General features: G+C 42.1%; 1 protein-coding gene across 1 annotated transcript; it reads right to left on the reverse strand.

The window, feature by feature from the left end:
- Positions 1–580: 580 nt before the first annotated feature.
- LOC142255881 (microtubule-associated serine/threonine-protein kinase 4-like) lies at positions 581–12,581 on the reverse strand. Its single transcript, XM_075327329.1, has 19 exons — positions 12,360–12,581; positions 12,046–12,147; positions 10,024–10,123; positions 7,900–7,967; positions 7,473–7,552; positions 6,919–7,127; positions 6,626–6,764; positions 6,406–6,538; positions 6,067–6,232; positions 5,849–5,947; positions 5,468–5,590; positions 5,197–5,309; positions 5,022–5,113; positions 4,318–4,391; positions 3,060–3,149; positions 2,797–2,886; positions 1,198–1,284; positions 937–1,026; positions 581–711 (listed from the first exon to the last, which is right to left on the reverse strand). Exons 1-19 carry the CDS (start codon positions 12,579–12,581, stop codon positions 614–616), a joined length of 2,175 nt encoding a protein of 724 aa, XP_075183444.1. The 3' UTR covers positions 581–613.
- Positions 12,582–18,406: the final 5,825 nt, after the last annotated feature.

Below are 18,406 nucleotides of genomic sequence, written 5' to 3' on the forward strand. Positions count from 1 at the left end.
TTTACATGTAAAATGTTGAGAGCAGAGACCGAGTCCGGAATCTGTCTTTTAATGCAGCAAATAATAATATAATAATAATAATGATGATAATATTTATTAATTTATATCATGCAATTAATTCCCTATCAGTATGTCTTTGGTGTGGGAGGAAACCGGAGCGCCCGGAGGAAACCCACGCAAACACGGGGAGAACACACAAACTCCTTACAGATGTTGTCCTTGGTGGAATTTGAACCGAGGACCCCAATGCTGCAAGACTGCAGTGCTAACCACTGAGCCACCGTGCCGCCCAGTCACTAATTAGTGAATATGTCTGACTGTAGAAAGTCTTGTCAATGGGTGAGAGCAGAGACCGAGCCCGGAATCTGTCTCGTCTTGCAGCAGGTAAGTCACTTGTCTGTGAACACTTCTGACTGCGGAAAGTCCAGTAAAAGTCATATCCATGGGTGAGAGCAGAGACAAAACCATAAACAGAATCGATAGACAAAATCGTAGTCAGGGAAATAGCCGGGGTCGGAGTCAAGAGGGGTTAGAGAATGCTTAGGAGTCAGGGCTACAGGACAAAAAGTACAGCATTGATAGTGGATGTGCTGTACTTCAGGTGTCCTGTCCTCTAAGTGACTTTAGAGAAACAGGGACAACACACAAATGCGCGAGCAGCCCTGGCTAATCCACGTCGGCAGGATGATAAGATCCGGCGGAAGATGGAACCTAAGAGAAAGAAATATAAAGTAAGTGATGGGAATCCATATTACATGATACTACTGTGCAGTCACTGTGGCCGAACAGCCGAGGAATCTTCTCCATACTGAGGTGCGGTATCATTGTCAGCCATCACACATGTGACAATCCCATCACTGACGGATGACATCTGCTCCACATGGATTCTTCTCACTGACCGACATCACACAACATGGAGGTGGTCCTCACACTTACCTTTTCTCTTTTTGCCCCGTTCTCCATTTTCTGGTTTTGATTCCTTCCTGAGATTTATTGCTGATTTTTCTTTCTCCTGAGCTGGAAATTCTGATAAGAAAGTAAAATAACACATTGAGTATATATTCTTATAGGATCTACTCTGTATCTTCCCTGTCAGCCATCACACATGTGACAATCCCACCACTGACAGATGACATCTGCCCCACATGGATTCTTCTCACTGACGTCACACAACATGGAGGAGGTCCTCACACTTACCTTCACTCTGATTGTCCTGTTCATTTTCTGGTTTTGGTTCTTCAATCAGATTTATTGCTGATTTTTCTTCCTCCTCAGCTGGAGATTCTGATCAGAAAGTAAAATTACACATTGAGTATATATTCTTATAGGATCTACTCTGTATATATTCTTATAGGATCTGCTCTGTATATATTCTTATAGGATCTGCTCTGTATATATTCTTATAGGATCTGCTCTGTATATATTCTTATAGGATCTGCTCTGTATATATTCTTATAGGATCTGCTCTGTATATATTCTTATAGGATCTGCTCTGTATATATTCTTATAGGATCTGCTGTTTATATATTCTTATAGGATCTGCTCTGTATATATTCTTATAGGATCTGCTCTGTATATATTCTTATAGGATCTGCTCTGTATATATTCTTATAGGATCTGCTCTGTATATATTCTTATAGGATCTGCTCTGTATATATTCTTATAGGATCTGCTGTGTTTATATTCTTATAGGATCTGCTCTGTATATATTCTTATAGGATCTGCTCTGTATATATTCTTATAGGATCTGCTCTGTATATATTCTTATATGATCTGCTTTGTATATATTCTTATAGGATCTGCTATTCCCGTCCTTTCCCCTATAGTGCTCATAATCTAGTATTGCTTCATAATAGAGGAATCTTCTCCATACAGAGGTGCGGTATCATTATCAGCCATTATACATCATACAACTCTTTACTGATCCGTCTCCCTCCAACCAAACTTTCTCCATCCATCCTGAACGCAGCAGCCAAACTCGTATTCCTGTCCAGCCTCTACATCGACGCCTCCACCTTGTGCCAGTCACTACACTGGCTGCCTAGCAGCTACAGAATACAATACAAACTTATATCTCTCACCCACAAAGCTCTCCATAGTTGTGCACCACCCTATATTTCATCCCTCATCACTGTCTATTATCCTACCCGCCCCTTCCCCTCTTGAAATGATCTTAGACTAACATCCTCCATATTCTGAACCTCACACCTCTGTCTCCAGGACTTTTCTCTTGCTGCGCCAGTTTTCTGGAATGCACTACCTCAAAGTGTGCGAGTAATATCCAGCCCCCACGTTTTTAAGCATGTGTTAAAAACACATCTCTTCAGACAAGCTTATCATTATAACTCACTAACCTAACCCTCCCCTGTTCCTGCCTTGTAAATGCTATTCATAAACTTCCTTCTATCTCTGTCCTCACATCCTCCATACATCCAATAGCACTTAAACGTTTAGTGTCTAATGACCGGATCATTCAATTCTATATGAAATCAATAATTTATCATAATGATGGCCGGACCAGACGCTACAAGCACACTTTACCTTTTGTGTCCCCCTATCTCCCCATAGATTGTAAGCTTGTGAGCCCGGCCATCATTCCTATTGTAGCTGATGAAATATGTGCTACTTAGTTTTGTTTTTGTCTATACAAGTCCCCGCCTGATTGTGCAGTGCTGCGGAATATGTTGGTGCTATAACAATAAACTTTATTATTATTATACATGTGAGAATCAGATCACTGACAGATGGAGTCTTCTCACTGACGTCACACAACATGGAGGTGGTCCTCACACTTACCTTCACTCTGATTGTCCTGTTCTTCATTTTGTGATTTTGGGTCTCCACTCAGATGAATTGCAGATTTTGCTTCTTCCTGAGCTGGAGATTCTGATCAGAAAGGAAAAAATAACACATTGAGTATATATTCTTATAGGATCTGCTCTGTATCTTCCCTGTCAGCCATCATACATGTGACAATCCCATCACTGACAGATGATATCTGCCCCACATGGATTCTTCTCACTGAAGTCACACAACATGGAGGTGGTCCTCACACTTACCTTCACTCTTTTTGTCCTGTTTGTTATTTTCTGAATCCAGTTCTTCATTCAGAATTATTGCAGATTTTTCTTCCTCCATAACTGGAAATTCTGATCAGAAAGTAAAATATCACATTTAGTATATGTTCTTATAGGATCTGCTCTATATCTTCCTTGTATATTAAAGAATTTTTTGGCCTGACTAAGGCCAAAAAGCCAAAACGCGCGTCGGGATTTTAGCACCAGCAGGAGGAGATGCCACTAGCTATTGTATGCACTCATTTGTTTGTTTATTCACACTGTCCTTTATACTATTGTATTCTTTAATGAGCTGCACACTATTTGTATCTGGTGTTTCATTCTCACTGGAGTTAGATTGACTCACAGATGTGATTTGTTTTATTTAACCTCGTAGTACTATATAAGATTTGTTTAGTAACAGCTTCTGTGCAGTTGCATTCCTTATCTCTCCCCCTGCTGTGTTGTGCTACTTTGCCATGTTCTGTATGTGCGTACATCATCTAAATTGGCTCCTATTGTCTGTTTTTTTATATAGTTCTGTGTTTTGGTTTGTTTGTTTTTTCAAATAATTGAGTGTAGGGGCTCACAAGTGTGAGAATCCGTGACGTGGATTGCGAGCTTACATATTTTGGCCCAAAATATCAACTAATATCTCACTATTTGAGGTATTACACATTTTATCTATTTTTGCAGGATGTGTGTGGACCTTCTGAATTCAGGTGGTTAAATGGTGAGTCCGTCATGTGATATGCACTTATATAGTGCTAACTAACCTCCTGACCTGGTGTTTTGCGGCATTTATAGGCCACAATTCAGACACAGTGCATCTCGCGTATCCGTGTGAGATGCACCCCTATAGTGCTGGTTATCCCGCCTTACCTAGGTTTCTGGCGTCATTTATAGGTCACAGTTCAGACACTGTGCATCTCACTCATCTATATGACGAGCTCCCAATGCAAGCCTTATTAGTGTGCATGTCTTATGCTAAGCAGCTGCCTCTCCCCTTTAGTGTGGAGGTTTCAGTGGCTGTATCATCAGCATCGTGCACCTGGGCTGCGGCCATCTTGTTTAGGAGGGTTTGCCACGTTCTGTGTTTGCGTACATCATCTGAATTGGCTCCTATGGTCTGTTTTTTTTTAACATATTTGGGATCATGAAACATGGATAACATATGAGGCCTATTACAGAGAAAACCTGAGGAATTATCTGAGCCTTGAAGTGAACATCCACATTTTTGGTGCTGTAGACGTGTACATACCTGAGAATGGGAACGAGGATATCCCGCTGCTCACAGCATCGTCTCCATCAGATACCGGAGGAGATTCTTTCTGCCTGTTTGGTGGAAGAAAAACATGTAAATCACTAAACTAAAGCATTATATAAGTGGTCGTCTGACCAGAATAACACCTGACTACAAGGCATAGGAAAGTCATAGTGGGAATGGGCTCCTGCTCAATACTACCTCATATGGAGCTGAATGGAAAACCACTACCAAGAATGGCCGGCATGTAATATCACATCTCACCTGCAGTGGAAGTAACATTAAAAATGCAGGACTGGCTGCAAATATTTCTTTTAGGCACTTATATAGCGCCATTTTTTTCAGAACACTTTACAGACATCATCACTGACCCCATTGGGGCTCACAATCCGATCTCCCTATCAGTATCTCTTTTAAGTATGCAAGGAACCCCACAAAGGAAGGAATCCTTGCAGACTTGTCTTTTGACCCCAAGTTCCAGTGCTGCAAGGCTACAGTGTTTACCACAGAGCCGCCATGCTGCCCCATTTACGAGTTGCTAGCTATCCCCAACGGTTTCTGAAGCCGAAACCACAATGACCGCTAATCATGGGGTGGTTGATGCTGTTTTTAATATTATGTTATTCATGTCCTATGTTTGGTGTTGGGTACATACAGTATATCAGCTGGAGATCCCAGTAATGACCCCTTCATCTACTCACATTTCTGAAATTTTTGTGTTGGACTCTTGAGAACTCTCTGGAGGCGACTTGGGATCCTCTTTGCTCATTGTCCTGATAACGCTGGTGCAGAGCTAAATGGGGATAAAAGGAAACTATAAAATACCCCTTTTCTTACATTTTCGCACATATTTTTATGTGTTGATCCCATACTTACTTTAGAAAGACTTTCAGAAGATGATGTGAAGTTTTGGAACTCACGGTTCTCATTGTCCTCTCTTCTCTTGTCCTTATCCTCTGAGCCCATAGGTTGGTATATATCAGAGTCATCTACAAGACATAAGTAATGAAATGTTATTAGGAGTTGTCAGCATGACCCATGGTCATTGATAGTTACCATGTTATCATTAGTATTATTAGGAAGTGAGAGTCACACATTAGTGAAGACCATCAGCCACTTAGTCTGGATGATGTCTCCATCTACTTACTGTCAGAGAGGCAGCTGAACACATCTGACAAACGCTGAGGAACGTACTCCGGCTCCTGACTTAGAAGGTTCTCAAAGTCTAAGTCTTCGAGGAATGGCTGACACTTGATCTCATCTGCTCCTCCTGGAAAAAAAAGATCAAAAGTGATGTGGACATTGTCAGAGACTGCTCCATATCTGGAGAGAAATCTGAACTATTGACATGGACATAGCATGAAGGAAACCTACTGTTAGCCATTATAAAGTATCAGCCACTGAGGACTATCATTTTTTTCAATGAATTTTTTAGAAATGGACAAGCAGAAGAAGAGCTGATCCTCGTGGTGATGATTGGTATGTCTTGGGCGTAATAAGTAAATGTTAATACTGTTATATACATTACCTGTCCCAAGTCTTTGTACAGGATTTCTTCTCAGCAGCTTAGTGATGAGGTTCCGAGCATCGAGAGGAAGAGCAGGAAAACACTTAAAATAAATGTCACCTATTGTATAGAAAATGACAAAATATAAACGTTATTGAACTGTATTATACAGTAAAGCTGCACAATTATAAACCAAGTAACTTAACCAACCCAAGTAATGAGTGGATTACTCTACTTACCTCTGACGATCTTTCTATAAAGCTCATATTTGTCCTTATCATGAAATGGTACATTTCCTACGAGGAATTCGTATAGGATGATCCCCATTGACCACCAGTCAACAGGTCTTCCGAAGCCTTTCGACAGGATGACCTCGGGGGCCATGTAACATACGGTGCCCCACATCTGGAAACCAAAAGAAGAAAGAGGAGATTGATGAAACTATTTTTAGGAAAAGATCTCTCGATAAAAACACAAGGACAGAAGACGAAATCTCAGCGGAAAAAATCTCCAGAGAAGAAAGAAAAGGTTGGTGAGATTTATCGTGAAGAAGTGACGTTCCAGTAGGTGATGCTGACCTCACGATCGCGGAACTCTCTGGCGATGTTCTCAGGTGATTCCTGGTAGATGTTGGTTTTTGGCATCATGAGACCGAATTTTGACACCCCAAAATCTGAGACTTTAATGTGTCCTGCAGATGTTATCAGGAGGCTGTGAAAGAAAAGATGGTTTTAGCCATGCAAGCCATGTAATAATATGTGATAACCCCCCCTATATTATACTACAGCGGTCACTTACTTGTCCGGTTTCAGGTCTCTATGCACCACACCATAGCTGTGCAGATATTCCACAGCAAGCATGGCCTCCGCAAAGTACAAGCGGGCCAAGGAGATAGGTAAAACTTTCATGGTTGTTAGAAGCTTCCGACAGTCTCCACCTATAGAAGAAAGGAAATATGGCCGGTGAGGGACGATACAGCAGATCACACATGGTGTATAATGAGAAGAGAGCGGAGACATTGGGGCAGGATAGAGAAGGTGATGAGATGTAAGCAGACATGGGCTGAGTGTAATACAATGTACATGTCCTACCTTCTACATACTCCATAACCATACACAGATGAGATTTGGTTGGAAAGGAGCAAAGCATGGAGACCACAAAGGGACAATCAGCGAATGTTAAGATGTCCCTCTCCAGGAAAGCTTGTTGTATCTTTGATGGAGTATTAAGCTCCTTCTTGTCCAGTTTCTTCATGGCAAAGATCTTTTTGGAGTCTTTATGGCACACTAAGTTGACCGCACTGGAGAGAAGGAAAATGCATGGTTTATAGAACTCGTCATATGATCCTCTGTACTAGGGGTTAATACTAGAAGTCCAGTCTCATTAAACATTCATATAATAACACTGTATGAAAGGTCACCTATGGGATGTCAGTGCCACGTCTGCCACGTCCTCATCCATGTCCTCAAAAATTCAGATTCACTAGTAGCTAACTGAATTTGTTACAATTGAATAGTGACAATTAGACGTGGACAGTGATGTGGACTCGTCACTTGTCTATGGTCACACTGGATGGCAGAGCACAGACGCAGAAGAACTGTCATAGGGACCTGAGAAATGTGCATAATCCCAAAGGGAAACTCACCCGAATGCTCCCTTGCCGATCAGTATGGACATGTCATAATCGCTCTTACTCGGCGTTCTCGCTCGGGTTGCGATCACGTTCTATAAAAGAATTAGAAATTATTTTATGATCTAGAAACTGCAGGAAAAAAGCTACAGACGCAGAAACGTCTCCGTCTATTTTATGTCCCAGCTGATTATACCGATCCGATGTAGAGGAGGATACAAGCCGGACGCTCGGCAGACACCTATGTAATGGGGGATCCTCCATACACCGGGATCACTGTACAGCGCGGGATAATATGGGAGATCACACCGGGGGGAGCGGACTATAAATGCTGTTATCTGCTTAGAGTAGAGATATCCCATGGGTATATGGGGGATATTAGAGGAGTCATTCACACCCCGGGGTCTGATAATATACAGACAGATCCCTCTATGATACTTACACTGGCAGATTCATGGATCTCCGGGATCTCACAGATTCCACTATCTGGAGTCGACAGCTCAGTTTTTTCTAAAATAGGGATAAAATAATGAAGAAATCAAATGTATCAGATGATATTAATCTTAGATAAATCATACAACAATATAACGGAGAAAATGACGAGACGTCTGAATATGGGATTGATGCTACTTATATGGGAACATGGAAATCAGCAGATAGGGGGTATGGCTGTATAGGTGCTTGTCCTTCAATAAAAAAAAAAAATATTTTTGGAGAGATCTGATGTGCCAGTAATGTGAAACCAATAATATAAGCCATATGTAAATCAGGCTGCAAGTGCACAAGGGGCAGGTCACTGCAATGGGGGTGAGTCACTTCAGCAGGGCGGGTCACTGCAGCTGGGGCGGGTCACTGCACAGGGGGCGGGTCACTGCACAGGGGGCGGGTCACTGCACAGGGGGCGGGTCACTGCAGCGGTTTTTCCTTCAAGTCTACTGTGCACTTCCAGCCTGATATACATACGGCTTCTACATTCCCATGACTGTCTATTGAATCTTTATATAAAAAGATATCGGTTTATGGGGGCTGTACAGCCATACCACTACTTCCTTATGTGAAAATATGATGACAGATTCCCATTATAAAGAGTAGGGACAGTTAATCTACAGATTATTACTTTTTCTCTACAATATCTAGATCACAGGTCTGAAACACGCGGCCCGCATGTGGCCCCTCAGGCTGCTTCTTGTGGCCCGCAGGCACGTACCCTCTTGTACGATCGCGGCCAGTGCAGGGGCTGCAGCCATCGCTGCTTCATTTCAGATGAACGTTTTGCTTCCAGGGCGAAGAGTGAAGCTCTCTCTGCACTATTCCAATGGCAGCTGCTGACCAATCAGAGGCAAGCAACTGATGCGTATGACGTCATCTGCTTGCATCTGATTAACTGGTTGCTGCCATTAGAATAGTGCAGAGAGAGCTTGACTGCACAATGGCAAAACGTTCATCTGAATTTTAGATGAAGCGCGGCAGTTTTGGAATGTGTGTGTGTGTGTAGAATGGCACAATAGAGGACCAGGATGGGACATTGCTAAAAGAAGAGGATCAGTAAAGGAGACATTACTACAGGATGGGCACATTAGTAAAAGAGGACAGGGATGGGAACATTACTTCAGAACGGGGACAAAGATGGGGCACAGTACTACAGGATGGGGACAAGGAATGGGGCACGTTAGTAAATGGGGATGTAGAGGGGGTACATTATTACAGGATGGGGTAAATTACTACAGGATGGGGTCAAGGAGGGGGCACATTACAACAGGATGAGCACATTGCTAAAGGAAGGGGGGGAAGGTGGGGCCCATTAATTAAAAGAGACAAGACTGGGGCACGTTACTACAGGATGGGCACATTACTAGAGGATGGGAACAAGGATGGGGCACATTAGTAAAAGGGGACAATGTTGAGCACATTACTACAGGAGGGGGCACATTACTACAGGATGGGCATGTTACTACTCGACTGAGGACAAGAATGGGGCACATTAGTTAAAGGGGACAAAGCTGGGACACATTACTGCAGGATGGAGACAAGGATGGGGCACATTACTACAGGATGGGCTCATTACTACAGGATGGGCTCATTACTACAGGATGGGAATATGGATGGGGCACATTTGTAAAAGGGGCAATTATGGGCACATTACTACAGGATGAGTACATTACTACAGAATAGAAACGTGGATGGGAACATTACTTCAAGAAGAGGAACAGTATGGGGGACATTACTAAAAGATCTTGGTCAAAATTACTATATGGTGCTAATTGTAAAACTGTATTATTTGCAAGAAAGGGATATGTAAACAGAAAAAAATGCATGACTTTTTTGACATTAAAAATGTTTTTGTCTTTATATGTATATTTAAACAAAAAAGTGCAAGTTTGTTATAATAAACAAGTTACAAGTGTTCAAAAACAGCGATCCAAAGGTGTAGATGTAGAGAAAAACAAAATGGTACTAATTAAAATGTCACTTTGTCCCCCAAATTATTTTTTCCTATGTGCGGCCCATACACCCAGCCGAGCTTGAGACCCCGATCTAGATATTTCTTGTTGGATGGTCGGCTTACCTGTAATCAGATGGCTGTTTAGCTCCCGCTGACTCCCTTTAGGGTCAGGGATTTTGGTATTTATATTTTGCCCACGTCTGGAGTCACCTTGTGCTGTTACCTGAAAGTTATAATACATATAGTTAATATGTGGAACCTTTGCCTTAATAATCATATACATAAATCAGGAAGGACTACATTTGGAGTTAATTATTTAATTTCAGTATTGGGTGTAATTACTTTATACTGCAGCTCCTCTCCAGTGAATCCAGAATAATATACAGATGTAGCCAAGTTTAACTTGACAAATAACACCTAAAATTATTAACCCCTTAACGACCCATGACGTACTGGGTACGTCATGGATCGTGTGCCGGTAAGCCCCGCCCCCTGCCGCCGGCAGGCGGCGGCGATCCGCGCACATATCAGCTGTTATCAACAGCTGACATGTGTGCTTGCTAGTCGCGGATGGAATCGCTTCCACCCGCGGCCATTAACCCCTTACATTTCGCTGCCAAAATCTGGCAGCGATATGTATATGGGCGCCGCCATGACATTCAACTTACCCCGTCCCCACCGGAAGTCACGTGACATGATGACATGACTTTCGGTGGTTGCCATGGTAGCACAGGGTCATATGATGACGCTTGGAGCTAACATGACTCACTTCCTCTCAATGCCGGAATATAGCCGGCATTGAAAGTAAAGCAGCAAATCTGCAGTTCTCATCTCTGTAGCTGAGATCTGCAGATAGATAATAGCGATCGAATTGCTGATCGCTATAGCCCCCTAGGGGGACTAGTAAAATAAAAAAAAAAGTAAAAAAAAAGTTTTAAAAAATTAAAAAAAAAAATAAAATAACCTAACAGTTCAAATCACCCCCCTTTCACCCCATTGAAAATAAAAGGGTTAAAAAAATAAAAAATACACACATATTTGGTATCGCCGCGTTCAGAAATGCCCGATCTATCAAAATATAAAATCAATGAAACTGATCAGTAAACGGCGTAGCGGCAAAAAAATTCCAAACGCCAAAATTACGTTTTTTGGTCGCCGAAAATTTTGCGCAAAATGCAATAACAGGCGATCAAAACGTAGCATCTGAGCAAAAATGGTACCGTTAAAAACGTCAGGTCGAGACGCAAAAAATAAGCCATCACTGAGATCCCGAAAAATGAGAACGCTATGGGTTTTGGAAAATGGCGCAAAACGTGCGCCATTTTTTCTGGACAAGCTTGTGAAATTTTTTTAACCCCTTAGATACAAGTAAACCTATACTTGTTTGGTGTCTACAAACTCGCACTGACCTGAGGCATCACATAGATACCTCAGTTTTACCATATAGTAAACACGGTGAATAAAATATCCCAAAAACTATTGTACGATCACACTTTTTTTGCAATTTTTCCGAACTTGGAATTTTTTTGCCGTTTTCCAGTACACTATATGGTAAAACTTATGGTTTCATTTAAAAGTACAACTCTTCCCGCAAAAAACAAGCCCTCATATGGCAAGATTGATGGAAAAATAAAAAAGTTACGCCTCTCGGAAGAAGGGGAGCAAAAAACAAAAACTCAAAAACGGAAAGTGCCCGGGGGCTGAAGGGGTTAAGATAATGTGCGATTGCACAAGCCATTGACCGATGTCGGTAGGGGTCACATTATAGTATTTTGCCCCTGATATCCCCGCACTGTGTTATCTGTGTTAAGGTAACCTTGGCTACATCTGTATAAGGGACTTGTTACACAATGTTTCTGTCATCACCTCTATTATCTCTTCTGCAGCATTTACAAGCAGGAAGACTCTGATAATAGAGTGAGACAGGCAGAATACAGACTGCCCACCACTGAGCTGTGACCACATCAGCAGAATACAGACTGTGATCACAGAGGATGGAGCCGCACAGACAGGCGGCCATAACATATCCTGCCAGGAGCTGACAGGGAGGCCTGTAAGACCTAACACCAGATCTGCTGATGTCTGACCGGTGATCTGGAGAAGATCAGAACACAAGGCCATGAAGGAGAAGATGGGGCTCCTTACCTGGTGTCTCGGTGGGCGGGCTGGACCTTCTAGTACAGACAGGACGTCTTGGGCCAGTTCATTAATAAAACCCAAATCTCCATTTTGAGATCTATTTTGAGCCTAAAGATAAACACAAACAGGAAGGAAAATGGTGAGATGAGAAAGGGCAGAATGGAGGACGCCATTTATGTGACCATTTACTGCTCTTTCTGCAGATACAATTACTACATATCTGGGGATCAGTCATGTAATATATTGGATTCCGCCTAAAGAAGAAACAAGGGGGAGGAATCCATTATGGAGAAGTTTTGTGCGGAGCGTCCCCCACTTACCTGCTGTAGTAAGGTCCTGATGTTCTTACATACATCCTTCAGATGCTTGGAGGTGAGGTCACCTCGCTGGTATTTGGTCAGGCAGTCCTTTACTAGCTCCAACACTAGCTGGTAAGTGAAGCTGAGGACGCCATCGGGGGGTAGAAGCTCAGAGTCACGGGAATAGGTGCCAAGAATCCCGGATAGTGATACCGGACGTTTGCGTTTAAAACATCGATCCATAGCGAACAACTAACTGCAAGTTTAGTCACCAACTATAGAACCAAAAAATGGCACCGGTGACTGTGTGTACATTCTATATATAGGGAATGTCAATTGTGATGTCATTATAGCCGACATTCCGCCATCCATGATATCATCATTGCTGACATCATCAGTGATGTCATGATGGAATCTTAAAGGGGCAGCTCTACACAAATTATTTAAAGTGGAAACACCATAGAATGAATTATGTCTTCATGTTAGGACAACTGTTCTGTTTTATTTTCCATTAGAACGCTATCAGGATGAAGATCCGTACCCAAGTGTAATGCTGCACCTTGTGTTCCCGAAAAGAACACGGATATTAGTATTGCACTTTATTGCATCTTTTTATTCTTTGATCTACCTATTCATTTCCTTTGTTGTGTTATCAGGTGGACTGTATAGATTGTTGGACATTATTATGGGTATATCCCCATTTTTAAATATTACTATTATAGATTGGCGAACCCGCAGATATTTGAGTTTGGCGAGTACAGCTGTATTTAAAAAAAAAAAAAAAAATCCGGTTTGGAATCAGACTTGCGTCCGGATGCTGAACCCCATATAAGTCTATGGTGATCAAAACATTGTGCTGTAAAATTGGGGTGAAAGGTAGAAATGGCTAGGTGGCTAGGGGAATTAGAGCAGCAGCGTTATACGTACCAAGTCTCCTGTGTGGCTGTAACACTACTTCTGGGTCCGCTCATTAACCCTCATACATATTCATTGCTTTCTCTGCCCACTGGCAGTCCCGGCATCAGTGATTGGCTGCAGTCAGACCGCACCCCCACTCTGTGTGACAGTGTCTGGGATTGCTTGGCATCACACATGTTGTCTGCATAGCTGTAGTGTAAAAATAAATAAATAAATTAATTGGCATAGGGTCACACCATATTATGACACCCAGCACAGATAAAGCATACGGCTTTAGGCTGCAGCCCCCAGCCGTGTGCTTATCTTGGCTCTGTATCAGAATAAGTGGGAACCTATGTGGCTTTTGTTTTAAATATTTAAATAAATCATTTTAAAAAATGAACTTGTAAGGACAGATAATGAATGGGGTCACTAACAATTATCTCAAGAAAAACTATATTTACCCCAAGTATAAAATGTCATCTTTATTAATCTCTTAAACGAATTCAGCCATAGAAAAATCCAAAAACGTATATCAGAAATATGTACAGATATATATCCAGACCCTATGGTGGTCCACCCCATATATTAGGTTCCAAAACTGTATGATTTCAATAACAATATCAAAATACAGTAATGATACAATAACGATCTTAAATATAGCCAATACTTATCATTTTATATTAGGCCATATGGTGTTCCACCCATATATTCAGTTCCAAAGCAATATAATTGCAATATTGATCTTAAATATAGCAAATACAGTGTAGATACAATAATGATCTTAACCTCTTCACGACCATGGACGGATCTTTCCGTCATGGATCGTGTCCCGGTAAGCCCCGCCCCCTGCCACGGGCAGGCGGCGTGGATCGGCACACATATCAGCTGTTTTCAACAGCTGACATGTGTGCCTACATGTTCCGAGTGGAATCGCATTCCACCCGGAACATTAACCCCTTAGATCTCACTGCCAAAGTCTGGCAGCGAGATCTATATGCGCGCGTCCATGTTTTTTACTTACCGCCGCCCCCTCCGGACGTCACGTGAGTGATGACGTGACGTTCGGTGGTTGCCATCGTAGCACAGGGTCATGTAATGACGCCTGCTGCTATGATGTTTCACTTTCATTCTTCCTCGGCACGAAGCAGAGGAAAAAAGAAAGTGACTATTTCTGCTGTTTACAGCGGTATAGCTGTGATCAGCAGATAGTGATCAGCAATCGGATTGCTGATCGCTATAGCCCCCTAGGGGGACTAGTAAAATAAAGTAAAAAAAAGTTTTAAAAAATTTAAAAAAAAACAAAAAACCTAAAAGTTCAAATCACCCCCCTTTCCCCCAATTGAAAATTAAAGGGTTAAAAAATAAATAAATATACACATATTTGGTATCGCCGCGTTCAGAAATGCCCGATCTATCAAAATATAAAATCAATTAATCTGATTGGTAAACGGCGTAGTGGCAAAAAAATTCCAAACGCCAAAATTACGTTTTTTGGTCGCCGCAAGTTTTACGCAAAATGCAATAACAGGCGATCAAAACGTAGCATCTGCGCAAAATTACTACCATTAGAAACATCAGCTCGAGACGCAAAAAATAAGCCGTCACTGAGCCATAGATCCCAAAAAATAGGAACGCTACGTGTTTCGGAAAATGGCGCAAAACGTGCGCCACTTTTATTGGACAAACTTGTGAATTTTTTTAACCCCTTAGATACAAGTAAATCTATACATGTTTGGTGTCTACAAACTCGCACCGACCTCAGGCATCGTACCTACACATCAGTTTTACCATATAGTGAACACCGTGAATAAAACATCCCAAAAACTATTGTGCCATCACACTTTTTTTGCAATTTTTTCACACTTGGAATTTTTTTGCTGCTTTCCAGTACACCATGTGGTAAAACCTATAGTTTCATTTAAAAGTACAACTCGTCCAGCAAAAAATAAGCCCTCATATGGCAAAATTGACGGAACAATAAAAAAGTTACGGCTCTCGGAAGAAGGGGAGCAAAAAACAAAAACGCAAAAACTGAAAGTGCCCCGGGGCTGAAGGGGTTAAATATAGCAAATACTTATCATTCAGGAAAACCTCAAAACAGTATAGATACCTCAACGGTCCCAAATATAGCAATTATTGTTCTATTGACAAAATAACTCAAACCCAATTCTCTGTTTTTCTCTTTCCTTATCCCCAATAACTTCATTCAATGTTATTACAATAGAGAAAAGGAAAGATCTGAAAAAGGGGATAGTAGAGAGAATATAAGTCAATCAATGTTTTGAGACCCCATTGTAAATTTACAAATATATAAAGGCCCTGCATAAATTAATTACATGTATACATGTACATTAGTAATACCTAATGCCACAAAGCTTCCATAGTCTAGATATGTACATATTAGTGATATCAGATACACAAACTTTTTTTTTTTATAAAAAACAAGAGAGTCCACCTTCCCAAATTTTTATATCTTGGTATTAGTAACCATTAGCCAATATCCACATTGGTGTGGCCATCACACAATGCAGGAACTTATAGGAAAGATATCTAGATCCAGCCTCTTTCAGATGTTCTACCTCCATAATATCGTTTATAGGGGTCCATTGAATGTCATTAGCAGGCTTATATACAAACTGCCCTTTTCCTGACCCTCAAAAGATAGAGCAATTGACAAAAAACACCAGTAAAAAGGAGCCCACTTAGATAACCAATTAGGAGTACCAGTAATTAGTGTCCAAATTCATAATGAATGGATTAAATGTTCATCCACTTCACAATCCTTCACCGTCTCAATGGGGGCTCCATGGGTCTTCAAGGAATTTGGTTGGATAAAGATTAAAAACGTCCAACTCCAATCACCCTCATTTTGACCATATATATATACTGTGTTCAGTTGGCAATGTGCAAACATCAAGTCAACCTTCACCTCGACGCATTCCTCCCACCTTGTAAAATCAAAACAAGGGGTTCATCAGGAGGATTTATTCATTGGATCCATGGGCATGCCAAATTTCATTATGGATCCCAAATGCCTTTGATACACCCATGCAGCGAAAAAGCTCAATGAGCGATTGTTCAGATAGATAATAAAGGTTCCACACGCTAGGCAGGCCTGTTAGCCATTTTTCCACACGTTTGATAGTCCAGAAAGAAGCAGCATGCAGCACATTCTCAGGCTTAGTGGGCCCATTGTTATTGGCTCCCCAGCTTAAAAATATCAGCCTGCAGCTGCCTAGAAGTGTCGCATCCATTAGATGCAACAATGAAAACTTAGCCTGGCTCATCCTGATTGCCTTAGTGTGATTGCAATTAGGGTAATATAAGGGATTAATAACAGCTCACAGTTGCCACTAAGCCCTAGATTAGTAAGGGGAGGCATCTATAAGATCCCCCATTACTAATACTGTAAGTGAAAAGAAATACCAAAAACACCGAAAAATCCTTTATTTGAAATAGAATACAAAAACCCTCATTCTCAAATTTATTAACCCACAACACCCAGCTCCAATGTAATCCGCATGAGGTCCAACGACGATCTCGGCTCTGCTACATACTGAAGTCACAACGCGTGGGCACAGACAATGACCTGACTTGTGAAGTTCCTACGGTATTTCCCCTTTGACTGCAGCTAAACTGACCTCAAGTGACCTAATTGAACTCAGAGACCTCACCATGAGTGAACTGAGTTCAAACAGTTAGTCCCAAAAGGAGAGGAAAGTCCAGTACAAATGACTCAACACACCCAGCTCAACCATGGAGCCGGATGTTATATGTCTCCTTTGTGCACAACATTTTGCATGTGTAATGCTTTGCGGTTGTCAGAGTTCCCGGATTTCCAGTTTTCTTCTGAAGGATCTTGCCCTTTGTTAACATGGAGTTTTTTGTTCTGTTGCCCTACTTCCTGTTCATCTGTTTAAAAGCCCGCCCCTAAGCTTAGTCTAGTTGCCTGAGTATCCTGCTTCCTGTCTACTCCTGCCCTGCTGCTCTTGGTTCCTGATTGATATTTGCATCCTGTGGAAAACACCCGAAACCGGCTCTGGACTTCACCTGGTCTCATCAAGCTGTGCCCGTGCTCCGTCTGCCATCTCTGGTCGGCACTTCTGCCCGGTTCCTTCCGTTTCATAACCGCTCTGGACTCACATCACGTACGGACATTTTTGGACTATACCTGTTGCCCTTTCATGTCCCGGCTGCTGCGCATTTAGGCCTTCTGGGGTGATCGCCAGACAGTCCCTGTATAAGGGTTCGCTCCTAGTGGTCTCCCTCGGGGAGTCCGGTGCGCGGCCCCGGGAATTCCCCTTTGCTCCGAACCTGGCAGGTATTTACTGTGTTTATGTTCTGTTCTGTGTACATATTGTTGGTTGCATATTATAAACGTCTTTGCACCAAGAACCCGTCTCTGGTTGTCATTGCCCTAACGCAATCGAAATCCTCAGTTCATACAATAGTATTACATTATACTCAGGCCACTAAGAGGATTTCGCTGGGGCAATGACGGAGACACGAGTAGATCAACTTTTCTCCATGATTAACTCCTTGCAGCAGGAGATGGAGGCGGTGCAAACTTAACTTAGAGATGTGGAGGTACAGCTGGGCCACAATCACCAGGTACTGGGTCCGACTATTAAGGATTTGCAAACCAGAGTGGAGGCTCAGGAAGCCGCCCCCACTACGTCCGTATCAGCGGCCGGTATGCCTAGGTTACCCCCATTTCGTTTTAGTCGTGATCGAAGTCAGTTCCGGGGGTTTGTTAATCAGGGTATACTGTTTTTTGATGTACATGCTGATTATTACCGGTCTGACCGGTCAGGGGTATTATGCATAATCATGTTGTTAACATCACGAGCACTGGCTTGGGCTAATCCTATGATTGAGAATCGTGATATCCGTTTAAATAACCTGGATGATTTTTTAACAGCCATGGCACAAATGTTTGATGATCCTAATCGCCGTGCTACCGCTGAATCAGCTTTGCTTTCCTTACGTCAGGGAAAGCGGTCTGTCATCGAATACACCACCGAGTTCAAGAGGTTAGTGGTAGACACCGACTGGGGAAACAATGCGCTATTGTCAGTTTTCAGAAAGGATCTGTCTGGTACCATCAAGGACGAGTTAGATCGTGCCGAATCTCCACGGGATTTTGAACTGTTTCTCCATCACTGTGT

The sequence above is a fragment of the Anomaloglossus baeobatrachus genome, chromosome 11, assembly GCF_048569485.1.
Source record: "Anomaloglossus baeobatrachus isolate aAnoBae1 chromosome 11, aAnoBae1.hap1, whole genome shotgun sequence".
Classification (NCBI taxonomy): Eukaryota; Metazoa; Chordata; class Amphibia; order Anura; family Aromobatidae; genus Anomaloglossus; species Anomaloglossus baeobatrachus.